At 40.3% G+C, this 22,892-nt stretch overlaps 2 protein-coding genes and 2 non-coding genes across 5 annotated transcripts; 1 reads left to right on the top strand and 3 right to left on the bottom strand.

Annotated features, from left to right (window-relative positions):
- Positions 1-1,750: 1,750 nt before the first annotated feature.
- Positions 1,751-1,857, bottom strand: LOC133297438 (small nucleolar RNA R71). Its single transcript, XR_009749642.1, has one exon. It is a non-coding gene; the product is annotated as a small nucleolar RNA R71 (small nucleolar RNA).
- Positions 1,858-8,944: 7,087 nt separating this feature from the next.
- LOC133297435 (small nucleolar RNA R71) lies at positions 8,945-9,051 on the top strand. Its single transcript, XR_009749639.1, has one exon. It is a non-coding gene; the product is annotated as a small nucleolar RNA R71 (small nucleolar RNA).
- Positions 9,052-12,616: 3,565 nt separating this feature from the next.
- LOC133297432 (DELLA protein RGA-like) lies at positions 12,617-14,226 on the bottom strand. Its single transcript, XM_061496578.1, has one exon. The coding sequence runs from the start codon at positions 14,138-14,140 to the stop codon at positions 12,617-12,619; it is 1,524 nt and encodes a 507-aa protein (XP_061352562.1). The 5' UTR covers positions 14,141-14,226.
- A 4,192-nt stretch (positions 14,227-18,418) lies between these two features.
- On the bottom strand, positions 18,419-19,616 carry LOC133297433 (uncharacterized). Of its 2 annotated transcripts, XM_061496581.1 has the most exons (2): positions 19,258-19,616; positions 18,419-19,185 (listed from the first exon to the last, which is right to left on the bottom strand). In XM_061496581.1, exons 1-2 carry the CDS (start codon positions 19,609-19,611, stop codon positions 18,421-18,423), a joined length of 1,119 nt encoding a protein of 372 aa, XP_061352565.1. In that variant the 5' UTR covers positions 19,612-19,616; the 3' UTR covers positions 18,419-18,420. The 2 variants fall into 2 exon arrangements, with proteins under 2 accessions (XP_061352565.1, XP_061352564.1); XM_061496580.1 differs by having other exon boundaries at positions 18,419-19,616.
- Between the last annotated feature and the right edge of the window lie 3,276 nt (positions 19,617-22,892).

Raw genomic sequence — 22,892 nt, 5'->3', positions numbered from 1 at the left:
CGAGAAAATATCCATCTTTCTCCATTTTCTGTTTCTTTTTGTAAACTGTCTTTTAAATTAATATAAGTTTTTTTCTCTTCGTTCCAATCGTTATCTCTTGACTGAATCTCGGGTCTATGTGATCTCAGTTGAGAATAATTATGTTTAAACCATCAGCCATGAGCTGAATTATCTGTGGAACGGGTAAACTATGAAACTCTTAAAGAACTGTTTTCAAAACTCTTGACCGAAGCTTTTTGTATTTCTTTGGCTAAGTAAGCTATATTCATTGTGCGCAAATGGAAATTGGGTACATACTGAGAAAGGAACTTCCATAAGGAAGGGATTTCAGACAGCTTAGCCATTGGGGGAAGGTAGATGTCATGGCAAAAACGCTACTGGTCACCTTAGGAATAAGGGGTGAACTCGTCCATTTTAAGGTTCTGAACTAAGTACCTGTTGGAGTCAAGGGAGCCATAGGAATATGGAAACTTGTGAGCCATCTAGACCATGAGCTGAGGAATCAGAGTTGGCAGGCAAAGAAACTAGGACAAAGCCAAAAGGTGCTAAGTCTTGAGCAAAGAAAACAACCCCTTTAAGAGTGAAGCAGTGAATCTGTTCCTTCTGTTAAACTGTTTTAACCACCACCTTGTTGTCTCTTGATTATAGTTATTTCTGTTTTAGTAGTTTTATTTTATTTTATTTAGTACTTATAAAAATTCCATTGATTGTTATCTCACCTTCTTCTAAACAGGAAGGATCACATGCATAACGCAGCGAGCAACTGTTTGCCATCAGATTGAACCTACTGTTCCTGAGGAACGTTGTCAAGACAGTAGGGAACGTTTGACCAGACAGTTCATTTACTAACTTTTCTTCTCATTTTCACTCTTTATAAACAGTGATAAAACAATAATTGGCACTCTATCCTCGTGGGAACGATAATTTGGGCATTAATACTCCCTTTATTACTTGATGCGTGCACTTGCGCAGTTGGGTTGGAACTAAGGGAACGAATCTGGGTTCTGCAAGAACAGAGGAACGTCCCCCATCAGAACTTATATTTTCCACCATCAGCAAACCACCCAACAAGTTTTTGGCACCGTTGCCGGGGATAAAAACACTAACTGTTGTTCTTATCATTGTCTTCTAACACATATACTGTATATCTGACTTTACTTTTATATTTTCTTCTTTATCACTGAATTTGCTGTGCATATATATGCCATGTGCTATTGGTTTAAGAGTGAAGAGTTTGAAACAGACCCTAACCACTCCATTGAAGTACCTGAGTTTCTCTTTGATCCTGAACCAGAACGTACACTTCACAGAAGAAGAAGAAACTTCAGGGAAGAAATTCGTGAAAACATGGTTGATCATAACAATAATGAAGATATTCCCCCTGAACAAAATTTCAAAACCTTGGCTGCTCCTTTTAGGAACAGACCAGACAAGGGAGTAATCCTCCCTCCTGTAGCACCCAATTTTGAACTAAAACCTATCATGTTTCACATGATTAGGGAAGCAGGAGTCTTCAATAGACTCCCTGCAGAAGATCCTTACACACACCTCACCACATTCCAAGATATCTGTGACAATTTTAAAGCTGAGGGTGTAACAGAAGAGAGCATGAGGATGATGTTGTTCCCTCACTCCTTAGGCTTAAAAGCAAAAAACATGGATGAAAACTCTCACCCCTGGGTCAATCCACACATGGGAAGAACTCTCTAACAAGTTCATAGAGAGGTTTCTCCCAATGTCTCGACAAGCAAATGTTAGAGCAGAAATCTCTAACTTCAGAATGTTTTATGGAGAAAATCTCTATGAAGCATGGGATAGATACAAGGACATCATAAGAAAATGTCCAAACCATGGGGTAGAAAGTTGGGGAGTGTTACAATCTTTCTATAAAGGACTTGATCCTACTTCTCAGTCTCACTTAGATTTTGCTGCAGGAGGATATTTTTTTACAGGAACACTTAAATCAAGATATGAAATCATAGAAGGGACTGCTGAAAGATGTCTCCAATGGCCAATAGATAGAGGGAGCCTAGTAAGGAAGCCAGGCATGCTAGAACTAGATAAACAAACTGCCATGGAAGCCCAGCTGGCATCACTCATGAATGAAGTGAAGAACCTGAAAGCTGACCAAGAAGCACCAAGGATGGAAGTCTTACAATTCACAGCAACTGAAACAGAACCATGCTCAGCTTGTGGTGACCTTCATGACTCAACAGACTGTCCATCCACTGCATTGGTGTGTTATGAAGAGAATTTTGCAATAGGAACTTCACCAATGTCAATCAATAAGCAGGACGTAATACAAATTCATGCCCTGGAGGAACTATCATTAAGGATCAGAATCACAACCCCCAATGGAAGCCACCCATACACCAAAGACCATTCAATCAACAGCAGCAATATCAGCAAAGCAGCAGCAGTGGAACGTTTGAACAAAGGAGAAACAACTACGTTCCGTTCCACAGAAATGACCAACGCATCAATACCCTGGAAAATTATGTCAAGGAATATGTCACCAGTAATGATGCAGTGGTCAGGAACATTGAGTCCCATCTGGGACAGATTGCTGCCAATCTCCAAACAAGAGCACCAGGATCACTACTAGGGGACACTGAAGTTCCCTCAACCAATTCTCCAGAGACCTAAGAGGTAAGTACCATGTCTAGCTAAAGACATTAAACTAAGCGCTGACTGGGAGGCAACCCAGTAGATACATTTGCTCTCTGACAAAGAGAAAAGTTTTGGGGTGGTTATCCATAACCACATAGCTCCCAAAAAGGAGGGAACGTCTGAAGTTCCCCTCAAAAAGTCCAAAGTACGTTCCGTTCCAAAAACGCAGTTTTGGGGTGGTCCCTAACCACACCCCCACAATGAAAAGGAGAAAAACCCTCCTATTTATCTTAGCTTAGTTTGTTTTCAATCCAGTTTTTAATTTAGTTTCTTTCTGTTCCTTTATAATTAATCTTTTTGCAATGAAAAAGACTTTTTGATCAAACTGTTTAGTATCTACATACAATTCAGTTATAGTATTAAGACTGCCCAATATTTTAGATTAACTAACATACATGAAACACAAAGTCACTGACTAATCATGCTTGATCTTTCTCTGAGTATTCAAATTAGAAAAATGCAGAGAATTTAATCCTCATATTTTTTAAAGAAGTTGATCTGTGTGAAATCAAACTGGTAAGGAACGGAAAAAGGCTAAACACCTACTTCTGAGAGCGTTCCTGAGGTGTAACCACAATGAAACTTCTCAACTTGCCTTAATGTTGTAAGTATTGCTGAAGAACGGATGAACTCCACTGCCAAGGACCAAACAGAATCACACACTCACCTCACCTTCATCATACACCCCCTGGTCAACCAAAAAGAACAAGGAACAGATCCACAAATGAATTAAAAGGACAGAAGAAAGACAAGCAAAGCAAAAGAGGAACAGCCATTCAAAAGAATTCAAGAAAAACCAGAAAACCTTCCTCCAAAGGGGGAAAAAGGTTCAAGAAAAGGTGTTCCCTCAAAAACAGAAAAAGTCCAAGTTCAAAGACACAAAAGCTAAACGTTCCTTGATCCCACAAGTCAGACCATCATCATTCCACACTTCCATACACTCATCCATCAAAGGTCCTTGAAAAGGGAAGACAAATGTACTTCATAGGAATGCAGTAGAAAGGCAAGTTCTGAAGAATCACATCCAGGAATAGACAGAGCAAACACCAACCCCTGAGTGACAGTGAGACAGAAGATCAGCAACCTTCACTGACCTGGGATTAAATTCTTCCCACCATTCAACTATGAAGAGTAGCTCATTTTCTGAAAAGTTCATGATTGTTCACTGCCTCAAGTTCCTTTCTGTTATGCTATTCTTTGAAATTAGGCAGCCTAATACAATATTTCTGAGTTGTTTGAGGACAACAAACAGTTTAGTTTTGGGGTGTTTGATGGGACGTAAATTCGTTTCCATCTAAGCTCATTTTGATGGCAAAATACCACACGTTCCCTCAGCTGATGAGCAACTTCAGCATGCATGAAAATCACTTGTTTTACACATTTGTGACAAAAGCACAGTGGGGGAACGTTTGGTAAAGTATTCCTTTAAAATATATTAAAAGGGGAACAGACTGAGACGCATTTAATGCACCTGCTCCATTCATTTAATGCCTCTGTACACTTTGCAGGTGACGTAGGGTTAAAGACTTCTAAAAAGTAAGGCGGTGCACCAACTGAGCAGCTGAAAACGTTAAGAGCAGAGAATCAAGAGTTCTTATTGGCTAAAAATGAAAGCAAGGCATGGGCAAGTCTATATACTACGGCTAATCATCACCAAACCTTGTTCCATCCAGCAATTTGCGCAGCTTCTATACTCTGCTGCCACCGTCCCGTCCCCTCATTCAAGCAACTTGCTCCAAAGGATTTACAAGCTTGCCACTCTCCTTCCATCTATAAATAGGACCACCCTCATACAAAAAACATCATCGGATTCTGGAGGGATTAAAGTCCAGAAGGAAGAAGATCACCTAGTAGTAGTAGTAGTAGTAGTCAGTAACTTAGTTTAATTTTAAATTGTAACTGTAGTTAAGTGACAACCCCTTTTCCCTTCTCTGTAAACAACCATCAACACTCCTCACGAGAAAATACCCATCTTTCTCCATTTTCTATTTCTTTTTGTAATCTGTCTTTTAAATTAATATAAGTGTTTTTCTCTTCGTTCCAATCGTTATCTCTTGACTGAATCTCGGGTCTATGTGATCCCAGTTGAGAATAATTATGTTTAAACTATCAGCCATTAGCTGAACTATCTGTGGAACGGGTAAACTGTGAAACTCTTAAAGAAATGTTTTCAAAACTCTTGATCGAAGTTTTTTGTATTTCTTTGGCTAAGTAAGCTATATTCATTGTGCGCCAATGGAAATTGGGTACATACTGAGAAAGGAACTTCCATAAGGAAGGGATTTCAGACAGCTTAGCCATTGGGGGAAGGTAGATGTCATGGCAAAAATGCTACTGGTCACCTTAGGAATAAGGGGCCAACTCGTCCATTTTAAGGTTCTGAACTAAGTACCTGTTGGAGTCAAGGGAGCCATAGGAATATGGAAACTTGTGAGCCATCTAGACTATGAGCTGAGGAATCAGAGTTGGCAGGCAAAGATTGTTATATCACCTTCTTCTAAACAGGAAGGATCACATACATAACGCAGTGAGCAACTGTTTGCCATCAGATTGAACCTACTGTTCCTGAGGAATGTTGTCAAGACCGTAGGGAACGTTTGACCAGACAGTTTATTTACTAACTTTTCTTCTCATTTTCACTCTTTAACAGTGATAAAACAATAATTAGCACTCTATCCTCGTGGGAACGATAATTTGGGCATTAATACTCCCTTTATTACTTGATGCGTGCACTTGCGCACTTGGGTTGGAACTAAGGGAACGAATCTGTGTTCTGCAAGAACAGAGGAACGTTCCCCATCAGAACTTACATTTTCCACCATCAGCTCTGCATTGGTGCTTGTCATGTCAAGTTGGGGGACAGATTTCTTTGCTGGCAGCCGTTTTTCTAACTTCTCTCCCAGCATTTCAAAGATTTCAGCAATCCCAATTTGTGATTTTCTTCTAGCTGCGATGGGGATTGCTGCAGTAGGGGAGGAAGTAGGTTGCTTCTTCTGCTGGTTATTGCCAGTAGCAGAAGGTATGACAGGTGTTGTGCTGGGTTCATCCACTGGTGGTCTGGATGATGAGGGCATGGTCACAGCTTGTTCCTCCATCAGTGGAGGAATTGCCATCCCTTCTTCTTCTGCCAAAGCTCTGCCAAGAGCTTCGTCCCCAGATGTATCGAGACGGATGACAGGAAATGACAGAGGGCCCCCCAGATTGATCTGCCTGGGGCCTGTTGTCTTTGCTTTCTTCTTAGGGGGTTCTATGAGATTCCCCTTTCCTTTGTCATTTTTCTTCTGTGGCTGAGCCTCTTGCTCAGCCACTGATGTCTCTGCAGCAGATGCTGCTTCTTTGTCTTTTTGTCCCTCTCCTTGTTGTTTCCTAGGAGAGGGTTGTGGGGTGATTTGTTGTAGTGGAGAGTGAGCAGGTGGTGGGGATGGAATGTCAGAAAATGTAGAGTCTGAGCTGCTTGGGGACGTCTCCTTTGCAACTAGTTTTGGTGCTGACTTCCTTCCAATCTTCAGCCTTTTTGCCAAAGACTCATTGTCTTCACTCTCCTGGTCAGAGAGGGTGATAAGCTTTGCAGAGGATGCTCCCTCTGGCCTATTGCTATTGAGGACCCTCTTTATCCTCTGACTTGAGTGTTCCCCTTTTCTTGGGGGAGGTTTGGCAGGAGATTTCTTCTTGCCCTGCTTGCCATCAGTAGCAACAGGGGCATCTTTCTTCACCTTGGTAGGAGGAGGGATGGTTCTTCTGGCCGGAACGTGGCCAGAGGAAGAGGATTTTGTAGGAGTGGTCTTGGTGGTCTTCTTCAGTGAGGCCACAGATGTTTCCTCCTCACTATCTCTGGTGGGGGAACGTCTGAGATTGGCAGGAATAGGTTGGGTGGTGTCAATGTAGGAGCTTTTAAGACCGTTCTAGGTCTTAGCATCAATGATAGATGCCACCTTCATGGTGTCATATGGGTGTTCCTCTACACCAGCTCTCCTGCAGAGTTTGGTGATGAGGCAGGGGAGGAAGACCTTAGTCTTCCTTATGTCCCTCTGCAAGCTGTTGTAGATGAGGGTTACTGCATCAAAACGGATGTGCTTGATGATGCAGTAAATTTGAAATTGAAGTTCCTAGCTAGCAGAGGCTTCATGAGAGGTGGGGCTGATGTTGGAGTTGGCAAACAGTGCCCAGAACCTGGCTATGTCCTTCATGCTCCCCTTGCAGAGGGACCCTTTTGTAGTAGTTGGGATTGTCCAGGGCTACTGTCTGCTTCAGATTCCTCTGAAAAGTGTACTCATCCCTACTGTCCAAGTACTTCTGGTACGGACAATTGGTGACGGTGGGAAGGATGAGTACTTCCTGGACATCAGCGGGGGAAAATGATACTTATTTTCCCCTCACTGTGACCACATCAGGTGCCTCCTCTTCGGGCAGCCTTCTCGTCTGGTATAGGAATTCTCCCCCCTAGTTCAAGTTCAACTCACTGTCATCAGTGGCGGAAAGCAACCACTGAAGTTTGTCCAGTGATTTCTTCACAAATGAAGGCAGAACCACTTTGTCCTGATGCAGAGAAATGTTCTTTTCTGGGTACAGAATGATGGTGGGTTTAGTGAGCTCTGGTTCTTCGCCGCGGTTGGCTACAGGGATCACTTTAAATGAGAGCTTAGTCATTTTGTTCAGAAAGGGAGTTAGGGCACAAATGCAGGAGGGATAAAAGGGTTAGTAGAACTTGAAGATATCAGAGACCGAGTTTAAATAGACTGTGGGGGAGAAAATGAAAGGTTTCTGGGACGTGGAGGTTAAGGAGAGGAGGTTGAAGAGGTAGTGGAATAGGGATGTTACAGAACGAGTGGTCAGCTGTAGGTGATCAATTATTGATGGGATGAGTGTGAGAAGATGGAACAGTTTAGGTCAAGACGTGGGAGAGAGGGAAAAGGAAAGGGTGCAGTTGTCTTAATGGTTGAGGAGACGGTTGCTTTTTCTGCGCGCGTTTCCAAGAATTACAATGAATGCAAATTGGATATGGCTGCGTATCTTTTTAAGTGACTCAGCAGGGACAGGTGTCCTAGTCACTCTTATCTCCTAACCCAGGGAACGTTCCCTTTGTCTTTTCCTAACTAATAAATAAATAAATAACTGAAATAAATAATAAGAAGATATGCAATAGTGAGTACTAAGTAAGGAAAAGGGGACGTATTAACCTATCACCTATTATTTAATAAATCTAAATGAACATATAACAAAACATATAAGTACATCTATATATATATATAAAAAAAATTTATATTGGGATTGTGGTCAGGGACCACCCCAAAACTACGTTCCTGGAACGGAACGTACTTGGACTTTTTGGAGAGGAACTTCAGATGTTCCCTCCTTTTTGGGAGCTGTGTGGTTAAGAGTAACCACCCCACAACTTTTCTCTTTGTCAGAGAGCAAATGTATCTACTGGGTTGCCTCCCAGTCAGCGCTTAGTTTAATGTCTTTAGCTAGACATGGTACTTACCTCTTAGGTCTCTGGAGAATTGTTTTAGGGAACTTCAGTGTCCCCTGGTAGTGATCCTGGTGCTCTTGTTTGAAGATTGGCAGCAATCTGTCCCAGATGGGACTCAATGTTCCTGACCACTGCATCATTCCTGGTGACATATTCCTTGACATAATTTTCCAGGGTATTGATGCGTTGGTCATTTCTGTGGAACGGAACGTAGTTGTTTCTCCTTTGTTCAAACGTTGCATTGCTGCTGCTTTGCTGATATTGCTGCTGTTGATTGAATGGTCTTTGATGCATGGGTGGCTTCCATTGGGGATTGTGATTCTGATCCTTAATGATAGTTCCTTCAGGGCTTGAATTTGTATTACGTCCTGCTTGTTGATTGTCTTTAGTGAAGTTCCTATTGCCAGAATTCTCTGCATAACACACCAATGCAGTGGATGGGCAGTCTATTGAGTCATGAAGGTCACCAAAGGCTGAGCATGGTTCTGTTTCAGTTGTTGTGAGTTATAAGTCTTCCATCCTTGGTGCTTCTTGGTCGGCTTTCAGGTTCTTCACTTCATTCATGAGTGATGCCAGCTGGGCTTCCATGGCAGTTTGTTAATCTAGTTCTAGCATGCCTGGCTTCCTTACTGGGCTCACTCTATCTATTGGCCATTGGAGACATCTTTCAGCAGTCCTTCTATGATTTCATATCTTGATTCAAGTGTTCCTGTAAAAAAATATCCTCCTGCAGCAAAATCTAAGTGAGACTGAGAAGTATGATCAAGTCCTTTATAGAAAGATTGTAACACTCCCCAACTTTCTACCCCATGGTTTGGACATTTTCTTATGATGTCCTTGTATCTCTCCCATGCTTCATATAGATTTTCTCCATAAAACATTCTGAAGTTAGAGATTTCTGCTCTAACATTTGCTTGTCGAGACATTGGGAGAAACCTCTCTATGAACTTGTTAGAGAGTTCTTCCCATGTGTGGATTGACCCAGAGGTGAGAGTTTTCATCTATGTTTTTGCTTTTAAGCCTAAGGAGTGAGGGAACAACCTCATTCTCATGCTCTCTTCTGTTACACCCTTAGCTTTAAAATTGTCACAGATATCTTGGAATGTGGTGAGGTGTGTGAAAGGATCTTCTGCAGGGAGTCCATTGAAGACTCCTGCTTCCCTAATCATGTGAAACATGATAGGTTTTAGTTCAAAATTGGGTGCTACAGGAGGGAGAATTACTCCCCTGTCTGGTCTGTTCCTAAAAGGAGCAGCCAAGGTTCTGAAATTTTGTTCAGGAGGAATATCTTCATTATTGTTATAATCAGCCATGTTTTCACGAGTTTCTTCCCTGAGGTTTCTTCTTCTTCTGTGAAGTGTACGTTCTGGTTCAGGATCAAAGAGAAACTCAGGTACTTCAATGTTAGAGTCTGCTTCAAACTCTTCACTCATAAACCAATAGCACAGGGCATATATATGCACAACAGATTCAGTGATAAAGAAGAAAATAAAAGTAAAGTCATATATACAGTATATGTGTTAGAAGACAATGATAAGAACAACAGTTATTGTTTCTATCCCCGGCAACGGCGCCAAAAACTTGTTGGGTGGTTTGCTGATGGTGGAAAATATAAGTTCTGATAGGGGACGTTCCTCTGTTCTTGCAGAACACAGATTCGTTCCCTTAGTTCCAACCCAAGTGCGCAAGTGCACGCATCAAGTAATAAAGGGAGTATTAATGCCCAAATTATCGTTCCCACGAGGATAGAGTGCTAATTATTGTTTTATCACTGTTTATAAAGAGTGAAAATGAGAAGAAAAGTTAATAAATGAACTGTCTGGTCAAACTTCATTTATCGTTCCCACGTGGAAGATCCTTGAGGACCCCTTGTCTTACTGAGATTTCTTGTTTAGAGATCTCACCCCACGTTTGGGGAATGCTTATTTCAGGGTCAGGTAATGTTGAGACCTCAGGCGGCAGGAGGCCGGAGCTGAGTTAGATTGCTGTTATATTATGCTGCCATGATTGGATGCTGGTTATGCATGCTGCTTTTATGCTTATAGCTTCAGTTATGATTATGGAGTTTTATGTTGAGACTGGTTGTTTACTATGTTTATTTGGTGAGCATGGGGATTGTCCATGACACATAGTATTGTTTTGTCTTGATTATGTCTTGAGTCTTTTGGAGTTGTAATAATGTATCAGAATATTGTCCGGATTACGAGATGTAATACCGTGATTTAGATACACACTTTATTTATATATTGAGGTATTTCAGTAGATGTCTTATTGCAATTTATATACAGGCGTTATTTTATGAAATTGATTAAGTAATCAAGTTAGTAATTGATAATGACGTCATAATTGAAAAGAAAAAGAATATTCCTCATTTTTAATTAAGCACCGCTTAATACGATGTAATGTTAATATTCCGAGTATACACGGGGTGTTACAGGAAGGATTGGAGGTTGTTCTTCTTCTGTGACACACCTTCTTATCATTTGATCAGCGCATCTTTTGAACAGCAGCGGTTCATCCCAAAGATAGTTCCTGCAATCATGAAAGATTTTTTCTTCTGCATTCTGCTTGCCCCGTAAGGTTCCAATCCTGCTGCAAGAAAGTTGGCTATATCAGCGAACCAAGGAACGTCTGCTTTTATGTGATTGACGCTAAACAATTGTTCGTCCGGGAACGTCTCCTTGATTGGTAGCCCTTCTTCAATGTGTTCCAATTTGGACAGGTGATCTGCAATCTGGTTTTCACACCCTTTTCTTTCTTTGATCTCCAGATTGAATTCTTGCAGTAGTAGGATCCATCTTATCAATCTTGGTTTTGCTTCTTTTTTTGAGAAAAGATATTTGAGAGCTGCATGGTCAGTATGAACAATAATCTTTGATCCTAAAATGTATGGCCTGAATTTTTCGCAGGCATATACTACAACAAATAGCTCTTTTTCAGTGACTGTGTAGTTCACTTGAGCTTGATTCAAGGTTTTACTGGCGTAATATATGCTACGAAAGATTTTATCCTTCCTCTGTCCTAGAATTACCTCAATGGCATGATCACTTGCATCACACATTAGTTCAAAGGGTAAGTTCTAGTCTGGAGGTTGGATGACAGGTGTGGTAATGAGCTTGTTTTTCAAGGTTTCAAAAGCTTTCAAACAATCAAAGTTAAACTCAAATTTCATATCTTTTTCTAACAAATGGCACAAAGGTCTGGCTATTTTGGAGAAATCTTTAATGAACCTCCTGTAGAAGCCTGCATGCCCAAGAAAAGATCTCAGTGTTCTGACGTTTACTGGTGGCGGCATTCTTGCTATGGCTTCTACTTTGGCTTGATCTACTTCCAATCCTTTGCTGGAAATCTTATGGCCCAGGACTATTCCTTCCTTCACCATGAAGTGGCATTTTTCCCAATTAAGCACTAGATTAGAGGATAGACATCTTTGGAGAACTTCTTCTAAGTTGTCCAAACAATGGTTATACTAGCTTGATAATATTAAAAAAACATCCGCTCCAAATCTTAGTTTTTGGGCTCCTAATCCAGTAAAAGACCTCGAAATTTTGTGCACGAGGCTAGTTATATACTAAATTCAGATAACGCTTTTTTAAGATAAGAATATGTAAATGGGTGTATCTACATTTTAATGTAATTTAAAGTATACTGTAACTGAAGCCCATTAAAATTCAATAGTAAATATATCATTATAAATTTACTTTAGAAACAAACTCAAGACAATTTTGTGTTAGACGGTTAGCTGACCTATTAATGGTGATGTTCACTATTCAGTTGCATTATGGAATATACCATGTATACGCACATGCTAACGAGAAATTTACTAGTTTATGTCATACTCGATATCTTGCTTCATCTGCTTGGCACCAGTAACATCACTCCTAGTCTTTTTATTCATATATAACAACCAAGATGTCATCATTAATTATATGTTAGTTTAGTTTACTCTGCATATTATTCCCTCATATCAACCAATATGCTCTAGAAGATGCTCCACAATTCCATGATTACAGCGAATTATCCTCCATCAATTTTGTTATGATTACAAGGTATTCACCTTACGCAGACAACTATCCTATCATAATTCACTGACCTGAATTTTCATTTTGGTGGAAACGAATATTTTTCTTATTAGTAATTGTTTTATAATTAAAAGAAGCCACGGTTGGACTCAATAATGTGGCGACCTATTTCTAAATTGTAACACTGACTTGACCCACACCCACATCCACATCCATGGCTGCGTCACTTTCATATTTTGTTTGGAAAAAAGAGAGAGAAAAACCGTGCACCCAAGAAGTAAAAGGCCCCAAAAGTCATCTCCGTAAAATTAAAGAAAAGAAAGAGAAGCCACCGAAGAAATACACAATGAATAAACGGGGGAAAAAGTTGAAAAAAATAAAAATAAAAGGAAATTTACAATGAGCTCATTGTTTCTGTTTACTAGTACATTAAGCAACCGAAACGTTCCATTTTTCAGCTATCTAAACGCAGCGTTTCGCTGTCTCGTGGAGGCAAAGCTTGCCAAGCCGAAGCAGAAATGAGAGGGCGGTTATGCCAACCCAAAGTCAAGCAACCTTGGTTCTCTTCGACGCAGTAACCCTCCGCAGAGAACAGAGTCAAAAGCATGCTTGCTTGCTTGAACGCGTTCGAACCCAAATGAAGAGGCCTGAACCCGGCTTTCCCGAGTCGTTCCCTCCACTTAGTCAACGGCTCATGCCTCTCCACCCGAGCCGATCCTTCGCAACACACCACGTTGCATATTTCCCTCTGCAGATACACCTCTGCCATAGCCTTATCCGGTTCGACCGGACACGCCTCCAGCGAATCAAAAATGGTCGAGTAATAATGCAATGCCTCCGTGAACCGCTCCAAGAACCCGTTCTCGTTGTGGTTCGCTTCCTGCTCCACAACTGTCATTATTTTCGGGTTCAAAGTCCGGATCCAACCAAGCACCATTTCAATACCCGATTGGATCGGATCAGCTTTAGACCCGAGGAGACGGTGAAGCTGCAAGATTGAGTTAACCGCCACCGCTTCCTTAGGACTCGCCTGAAGCATCCACGGTTTCACGTCCTCGAGACGCCACGCCGCCACGCCGCGGAACGCGAATCTGACGTTGACGGAGCGAGCCAACTCGGCAAGCCGCAACCCGATTTCCCGGAGCGTGTCGCGGTCGTCCGGCGACGGTGGACCAATGCCAGTCAACCGGAGCAAGGGGGGCCCACCAGGACGAAGCGCGAGGGCTTGTATTAGCGCAGGCCACTGGAGACCCTGCATGAGGTTGAAATCGATGACGTGGACGCAATCGTGACCGTTGAAGGATTCAAGGATGGCTTGGTTTGCGGTGAAGTGAGCGAACTTGAGGTAGGGGCAAGCCTCGTAGTAGTGATGATGCAGAACATCGTTCTCGTAAGGAGAGCCTAAGATGATGTTTTGAAGCTGCGACGGCGGCGCGAAGATACGGCGGCTCAAGGCGTCGATGAAGTAGCCGGCGACTTTTCCGATGCCGCAATTGGTGTTGACGTGTGCCAACAAACCCTGCATGCCCTCGATGAGAGAGCCAGCGAATGCGAGGTCGCCAAGTTGCAGAGATTCCGCACACGTCATCAGCATGTGGACAAGCCTTATCCCCGAGTCTTCTTCCACGGTGGTTGTTAACTGACGGTGGTGGTTGTGGTGACCTTGTGGCGGAGCTGCGGCGAGATCAGGTAAGTCCGAGAGATCGTAGGGTAAGGATACGGTGTGGTCGAACTCGAAGAGAAGAGTGTCCACCCAGGATCCGATGTCGGAGGGGTCGTAGTGGACGGTGTCGGAAGCAAGTTGAGAAATGTCGGCGGATGAGTTCACGATAACGTTCTCCAGGCGTTCAATATTTTGAGCAACTTGACGGAGCTCCGATGACCGGACTTTGTAGCCGACGCCGGCGAGAAGGTCGTCGATGTCCCTTGTCTTGGTTCCGGCGGAACTTCCATTGGAGGCGGCTGAAACCATCTCCATAACTGAACAATCTGAGTTGGATGAAATGAAATGAAATGTTGAGTTTGGGTTTTTATCTGATGATTTGATCACATGGGATGAGTTTGTGTGTTTATTATGTGTGTGGTGGTGTGAGAGAGAGAGAGTGAGTTAGTGCACTGAGAACTTAGGGGGAGGTGTTGGGCTTGTGAGTGAAAACTGAAAAGTTGGTGATGAAAAAGAGGGGGCTTGAGAAAGAGGAAAAGGTATGGGGTAGGACATTAACAGAGGGGCTGTTTTGTAAAATAAAATGTATGACCATGATGTGTTGCTACTTTGTGCTGAGTAGCTATCCACAGTGGTAATCCATCAAATTGATAGATACTTCTACTTATATAATTTTGCTTTTTTATAAAAGGTTTCCCCAACGTCGCGGTAGCATGCCTTCGATTTTAAGTAGCATGAAGGTGGCAAGGTGGCCTATATTATTTAGATGCTGTGCTGCTACTCCCATCTTGGGATTTGGGAGAGAAATTGACCCCAACACGTGGCGTTTGGATCTACTGCTAGTGTCACCGTTCACCGTTGCGATTTGTGAGTAATTATGGGACCATAGGCTTGGGTACAAGACCCAACAGTGTGAATTACTGTTAATTTACCAGACCTACCGAATACGAAATAAATTATAAATTGAATGATGGGAATGTAATAATTTGTTAATTTCAATTTGCTCCTAAACCAATTTAGGTCTGTGATTTCACATGCAGCTCGAATTTTTTAAAATTAATTTGCTTTCTTATACCTGCTAAGTATGCAGGTAGTTGGAATTGAATCTCAAATATGAGAGAACATGACAGTTGACAGCCCTTGGTTTTCGCGAGTTTGCTTTGTTTGTTACTTTCTACATTTAGCACCTATTGTGTGCTGCAGATGAACTGTAGTTCAGAGAGTCCTCACACAAAAAATTAAGCAGAAATAATTAACACATCTTAAGTTTTAATTGGACTTATCCGATCCACGAGGCAGAGGTTGATGGGCCAAATTTAAGTTTCTCAGTTTCCACATTATCTATTTGTTATGCAAATTCTCTTCGGGGTACTAATTGGAGAATGCTGATCCATTTTGGTGAAAAAATTCGTAGCATTTCACTGTCGTTTGCCTCAAATCATAAGCAGTCCATGTTTAGAAAAACATTACGAATATAATCCATTAAAACTTTTTCTGAGTGTAATGAACTCAACGTTAAACTGTCATTATCCAAGTACTTATTACTGTCCCAATTAGATTCGTATTAATTAAAAGCTTGTAAAGTTAATAAAAGTGCTGCTGTGTAAAGTCACTTGTGTGTCGCTCTAACAGGAAAGTTTTGAGTAAGGCACACTTTCGTGTGCCTGTCTTTTCCTAGATTATTGCAGCTAATAATTTGCACGCTTTGTGGAATGCCCCTTATTCACATAAGGTTGTTTTAATTTAATCAAATTTTCTAAAACCGGCCCGATATTGGTTGAAATGAAAATCAGATCACTAAACGATTCCGGCCATAAATCGGATTCAATGAGTGCAAACCTAATACCTGTACTCTAGTTGAACCAATTCTTGATTGGCACATAAGAGAAGAGAAATTAAATGTTAACCACTAAATCATGTCACTTTAATTGTCTATTACTTATAGTTATATATTTATTATATAATTTAATTCATCTAATTAAACCAATAATCCATTGATTTGATATCCTAACCGAGTTGATTGCCAGTTCGAATTTAACAACACTGGTTGCAAAGTGTCCCTCTGCCCTGCTCTCTAACCCCTCTCCCTTCTTGCTTAATTAATACTTACTTTCAGGAAACATTTAGATTAATGAAAATTGTTTGGTAGCCCAAAAGTACAGTCTTTCTTTCAAGGGTATGAAGTCATGGTAATCAGAATATTCCTCTCAGAGACATGTGTCACAGAAAGGCATCTACAGGTATAATTTCTGATCAATCAATTTAAAAACTATAGCATCCAACATCATATGAAGTAACATCTAACAACATATTAAAGTATGTGATTAATAACGACAATAAATAAATTAGCTACTAATTTAATTGCGATATTCACAACTTAGCTACTTAAAAAAATTGGGTGCCCAGCCTGCCTTGGCACTATATAAGAACATTTCTGTTGAGAGATTGAGAAGGACTAGTTATGCTAAATTTAAAAAAGAACCTAATTATCTATACCCTCAATCGTTCTCACAAAGACGTAGAGATTCAGGCATTACATTAGAATAGCGAAGAGACATCTGTTAATTAATGAGTCAATTTCAGATAGAGTTCTGCTTATATTCTAATGCCCTTGCTGCTCTATGTATGTAATGAGGACCTTAAGATGATTACTTTCGTGTATTCCCAAGCACAAATTCAAGTGTTTATTCTCTTTCATTCTATCAATTGGGAATAATAAAAACATTAACGTTGAAGCTTAAAATATATGCAATTATTGGGAGGGAGAGGGAGAGAGAGAGAGAGAGAGAGAGAGAGAGATCAATGGACTTTGATGCTATAAAAGGTCATTGCACGATTGTATGCTCAACGAAATATGGGATTGTATAAGATATTAGTGTTATTCAATAAACAGCTTATGACAATCGAAAATCTTAAAAGGACTAACGTGGTCCACATAGTAGGGACCATTTCAGAAGCCCAAAACGTTAACATATCAGAGTTACATAGGTGAAAAAAAAATTAAAGATTTCTCGGAATTTGAAAGTGAAAAGTGGAAACCATCTGGCAGTATTAGAAATCACAAAAAATTTAAGCAGGGAATAAAGAAAATGAAAAATATGCAGTAGTAGAGATATTATTTATCAAGCAAAGCTTATATAAATATAGTATAGTTGTGCATGTAAGTGGTTTGTTTTCTAGCATTGGGGTTCTTGCCTTGCCAAGTTGAGGGCTTAAAATTAATTCGAGTTCCTCTAATTGGAATAGTTCGTGAGCTGTAAAAAGTGGTCCAGGAAGTTAAGCAAGGAATTTGGGACCATTTACAAAGCTCAAAGGGCACGGACTTAGGAGAAGTGCTAGCATCGAGGAGGAGGACCCTCTCACCCTGTAGAGTGTGTGGGGAAATAGAATTAGGCCCCGTTAACTGTGTGAGGGAATCAAGAACATTTTGAATTAATGTTAGGGTACATTGTGCGTGTGAGTGAGAAGGAAAGCGAGCAAAAGTTTTTGGGATTGGGACCAAATACCAAAGGGTTTTCCTGTCTGCGAGAACGTGTTGTGTTTGAAACAGTCGGGGTCTATAATTTGCCTCCATTCCGTTTCTTTTGCTGACACCATCACGTTATTGAATCTCCCTTACTAATAAACAACAAGTAGGTGAGAAAAGGAGAGAAAGAAAGTGGTTCATTGGTAGATGTGGATGTGGGTAGAGATTTCAATTTACTTTGATGGATATTCAACTTATCCTTTTGAGTGGTATTTGAATTGGATTAAACTTCCCTACCTTTTCTCTTTATGGTTTGCAAAGAATTGAACTTTAAGTTGAAGCTTTTTAATCACACGTCTTCCTACCACTTGAATACAATAAGAAATGTCTTACTTCACTTTCTAGTAATGTTCACAAGCACTTGATTTCACACTTTGGATACTCCTAAAGCTGCAACTGTGACCAGCTCTCGCTACATGATGTGTAACTTCACTATTACACAATTTTTTTTTTTTAACTTTCTATAATACATTTTATAACTATCCGGTAAATGGTTTCAATAAAACGCAGTAATGTTTTTCCAGGAACTTGAACTTCATTTGACACTTTGTATACTACTAATGGGACAAGTGTGACCAACTTACATATGGCGAATAACTAGCATTACTCAGAATCTCAATTTTTAATTTTCAGTACCACGCACTATATATAGTTCATCCCCAGTTAATGGTTTTAATAAAATATATACAGACAAGTTGAATTATCGAAGTTATACTCACTTATTCAATAACACCATTATCGTCTTATTTACTTATTTTTTTATAAGAAAAAATTATATTTACAAATTTTTTGTTTATAAACTATACTATGTATTTCTGGGAATAGATTCGGTTAGGAATGTACTCTCAGTGGTACATAGTATAATTATAAAAGTTTGTAAACAAAATTTTTGTAAATATAACATATCACTTTCTTATACGAGAGACTTTTGGACCTATATACATGTATGCACAATTGGCATGCCTCCATACTATACAACCTGAAAAATAAAATAAAATAAAAACAAAAAACAAAAGAAGTCTAGATAGACACCATATAAATACCAAGACGAACAAGCATTCAAGTTGGGTCATGGCATGGTTAGCCCAGAGGAGAAGCTTATACCAGCCATGTTCCAACCTTTCATTTTGCAATCAGGCAATGATATCCATGTCCAGTGGTTCCATTTGGTATCAAATGATAGCCATATCATGTCCCAAAAGCCCTCACAATTAGATACCAAAGCAGCCCTAATGATCCCATTTTTCTCCTCTAAGCATCCCATCATTACCCCATAAGGCTTCTCAATTTTCTTCATCAGTTCACCATCAACCGTTGAAACAAACTCCCAGTTCCTTCCTTCCAAGCTCAAACCCCATAATTCCACACCCTTCAACACCCTCACGTTCCTCGCACCCTCCGATTTCACAATCATCATGTACCCATCACCGTACACGTGTAGCCGATCAATCACGTTCCCCCAGCTGAATCCAACGGTTAATCCCCCATCATCACTCTCACTACCCCTCACATCATCAAATCTCGGCCGTAGAACCACCGGTGCATCACACTCGGGTGTTGACGCAACCAGAACGCTCTCTCTTGGTCCGTGAACCACGTTGAGAAAAACATGTCCCCGTCCACGTGGCAACAACCCATTGGTTATATCTTCTTTAGCCTCCGTTGACTTCCACGTATCAGTCTCGGAGCTGTAGACAAACAAAACGGGGCGGTTCCCCACGAACTCCGCGAACATGAAACGGAAACGACCCGACCCGGAAAGATCGGTTACGAGCTTCATTCCGGATCTCCTCCATGAAGAGGTGCCACGTGGACCAAGCGGGGAAGGGGGGATCTTCTTAACTGTTACGGGGACTAAGTTAACGGCGATGACCTCGCGAACGGTATTGGAGGCGAAGAGGAAGACGTTAGCGGAGGAGGCGAGGAAGTAGAGATCCTCACCATGAAACTGGACGGGTTTAAGGAGCTCCAAAATGGGGATCCGGAACCATCGATCGGAGCTCCGATTGGTGAAGGCGTGGAGAACGGCGTCGCGGAGCCAGCGCTTCTTGTAGACAAAGAGCCACGTGGTGGAACTGGATAAAGAGTTGCACTGTCGAACAAAGCTATGGTCAGAGATTATGCGAGAGAAGGACTTGTTGACCAGTTTCAACCGAACGATCTCGGGCAACAAAAGAGAGAGAAAAATGTTTTGGATGAGTTCTTGTGGGAGGAGACAGAGGCCAATGGCGTTAGGCGTTGAATTTCGGTGATCGTCCATGTAAAGAAAAGGAGTTAATAGAGAGAGAGAGAGAGGGAGAGAGGGGTTTAGGATTTTGGTTGGGTTTGGGGATGAGTTGATAAAATTTATATGAAAAGGTCGTTGTCTCAGTGTGGTTGGCTTTTGAAAATGAAATAGGATTGATGAGGTTATTTTATTTATTAGACAAGGACATTTGGATTTGTTAAATTATAACAAAACTTTATTAATGGCCACATAGGACAAATGACCCACAAAGGATTCCAAACTATAGCGAGGGCTTATCTTGTACCAATAAAGACACGCGATATGGGATACAACACGACATGATATTTCGACATGTTAATTTTAAAAAATATTAAATTTTGACACGTTAGGACACATTTTGATAGTATATAATATTTTTAATTTAAGAAGTGTATATTATATTTAGTATTCAATAATTTAACAAAAAAATAAAGTTAAACTTATAATACCCATCAATTTTGCAAAGAAACATAATATATTCTAAATGTTTATATTAAACTCAATAAAATCATAATCTAACGAATCTAATAGTTGGAACTCAAAATGCAACGCAATGTAATATTTGAACATTTTTTTGAATCTTTGCAACGAGTATTGTAGTGTCAAAAAATATCGAAGAGTATCACACATAACACGTCAGAATTTTGAAGTGCATGTGCTTCGTAACTGACGACGGTGGTGTGTCATTGGTAGCCATTTGACTTTTTAAAAATGAAACTTTATGTTCAGGTTAAAGCTAAGGGTGACTGGGCTCATGCGCGAGTTTAAAATGGTTTATGGGGGTATTGAGCTATGGGTTCTGATTTTGTAATCAGGTATTAATAATAAGAACCAATGTCAACCCTAAAAAGAAAATGAATAAGAACCAGTAGTAGTGTCGTGAACCTCCTCTATTATAGTGGGATGAGTCATGAGTGATGTCATTGAAATGGATAGAACGCTGAACCAGACCTTGCCTCTCCCATAAGGGCTATTACCATTAAATTAATTACCCTAAAAAAGTAATAGCTCACATTAATTCAGGTTTATGTCAAAGTATAGCGGACTTCGTTTGGACTAAGCCTGAATTTAATAAGCACAGATAACTTTGATCAATCACTAAGAATCGGGCTATGGGCCAAAACTTGGACAAACAATCATGAGTCCATGAAAGAAAAAAATTAATAGAATGAGCTAGTGAGCCTTTTTACACAACTTCTCACGAAACATAAGAAACTGAAATCCTGAGCAAAATTATATATTTTTTAAGAAGAATATGGCATCATTGTTATAGATAACGACATTTTCTGTAAGTCACATGTTTTTCATGCTTAATTGTATAGAAAAATTTATGGAGAGCCAAATGAAAAGGAGATAAATTCGAGTTATGCGCAAAACATGCTTTGATTTCGGATTATATAGCTATTAGTATGGAATTAATATTGAGTTAGGGAAGTATTGAATTATAATAATAGGTGAGAATTTATTTTGGGCATGTGGATTTTTAGTTAAAAGATATAGGAATAACTTAGTAATAATTTATAGGAAGAATTAAAAATAATTAAAATACTTAAAAGACTTGGGAAATTATAATTTTATGGGTTAGTATTTAAATTAGCAACAATAATGGACTTGTAAATTTGTAGCCCCAACTCTTGTGATGGCCGAATGTGTAGGGCCCTAAGGATGTTTTAATTCAGCCCAAGCTCTTTGCACCTTGCCCTAATCTCACCTCATCTTAAGAAATTCCAACAAGGCAGCCTTCAATTGGCTTGCAATCTCCACATAGCAAGAACCTCATCAACCTCACCCTCCCTCCCTTTTGTGCGCCTAGAATAGTGAAAAAGGAAACAAAAATTCTGATTAAGTTCCTTTTTGATAAACCAAGTCAGCCACTTTCAATTTCCTTCTTCCATGCGCCTAGGAGGTGCCAAAAAGCTGGTCTTACTTGCTATTCTACCTAAATTAACTCAGCCTTTTCCTACATGCACCCAATTAACCCTAAAGTGTCAGCTTGCATGAATTTTAATTGGGTAGAAATGCCCCTCACACTCCTCCTCCTTAGCGCATGAGAGAGAGAGTGAGACCTAATAAAATTCTGATCCTTGGGTCTCATTTTAAATCAGCTTCCACAATCCCCATCCTTCACCTAACTTGCGCTGATGTTGTAGAAGAAAATAGTTTGAAGCTTGTTTTGTGTAGTCCAAGAAGAACTCAGCCATGGCCACCTCTTTTCCTCCCTAAACCGTGAGTGAAAATACAGCAATGAAACACAAAAGTTTTGTATCATCATTCTTCCTTCCTTCACCGTAAGAAACAGTGAGAAACATACAAAGAGAAATCACCAAACTGCATCTTGCTCTCACCTACTCCTTCATCTTAAAACTGTGGAACCTCTTGGGGAAGTACCAAGTCTCAAACACAATTTCTCTCCTTACCTTGCTCGGTTGTGCGTCATTATTCTAAGAGGTAAAGTGTGCCTCTGTTTCGTTGCTCATTCTTTTGGTTGAAGGAGACGTTCCATTGTATGTAAATAATAACGTAAACTAGTTTTTCCTCTCCTCATTCTTGCGCGCGGTCACCTTTAGAAGAGTGGAGCTTGCTGTAAGAACCCGCACCGTTAAATTAGGTATTTAATTAATTAATTATGCAAAATTAGGAAATGATTCCATAATGGACCCTAATAATTATTACGAGGCGCTAATAATTATAGTAAGTGATTAAGAATGCTGAAAGTCGCTTTTCGGAAGAAAAGTGCAGATACCGGTCCTGCTAGTCGGTATAAATGCGTACCGAAAAAGTATCCCGGAAAATTATAATAAGTGCATGATAATTACTAGAATGATATGTATGACTTGTAAAACGAGTTTCAAGTCAAAATAATAAGAACTGGTGCCAGAAACTGATACTGGCTATGAAAAGCGCGTATCGGAAAGATGCTCAGAAAAATATAATAAAAATATGATAATTCTTGTAAAATTGAGTAGGTTCAGAACCCCAAGTTTGGGATTATAATTCTTAGCTTAGCTATTAGTGCTAATACAGTGCGATTAAAACTTAATGAGGCTATATATAGGAGTGGCACATGATCCTAGGTTTATTTTGGTGCCTCCTACGTATGTTTTCTGAAGGGCCAGCTGCTGCCTCTCCATTCCTTAGCCTCCCTTGCTTGGAAATGTCCCAAGTCTTCACCTTTCCTAACATTTTCTTCATCTTTAGCTTGCTATACACTTGAGAGCAACCTTGTGAGGGTGTGAGTGCTCCATTTTCTGAGTTGTAAGTTCTGTTTCTAAGTG

The sequence above is a fragment of the Gastrolobium bilobum genome, unplaced genomic scaffold, assembly GCF_033153095.1.
Source record: "Gastrolobium bilobum isolate Gb01-03AN ecotype WA unplaced genomic scaffold, APGP_CSIRO_Gbil_v1 utg784, whole genome shotgun sequence".
Taxonomy (NCBI): Eukaryota; Viridiplantae; Streptophyta; class Magnoliopsida; order Fabales; family Fabaceae; genus Gastrolobium; species Gastrolobium bilobum.
The sequence above is the reverse complement of the archived record's forward strand: the minus strand, read 5'-3'. Positions and strand labels throughout refer to the sequence as shown.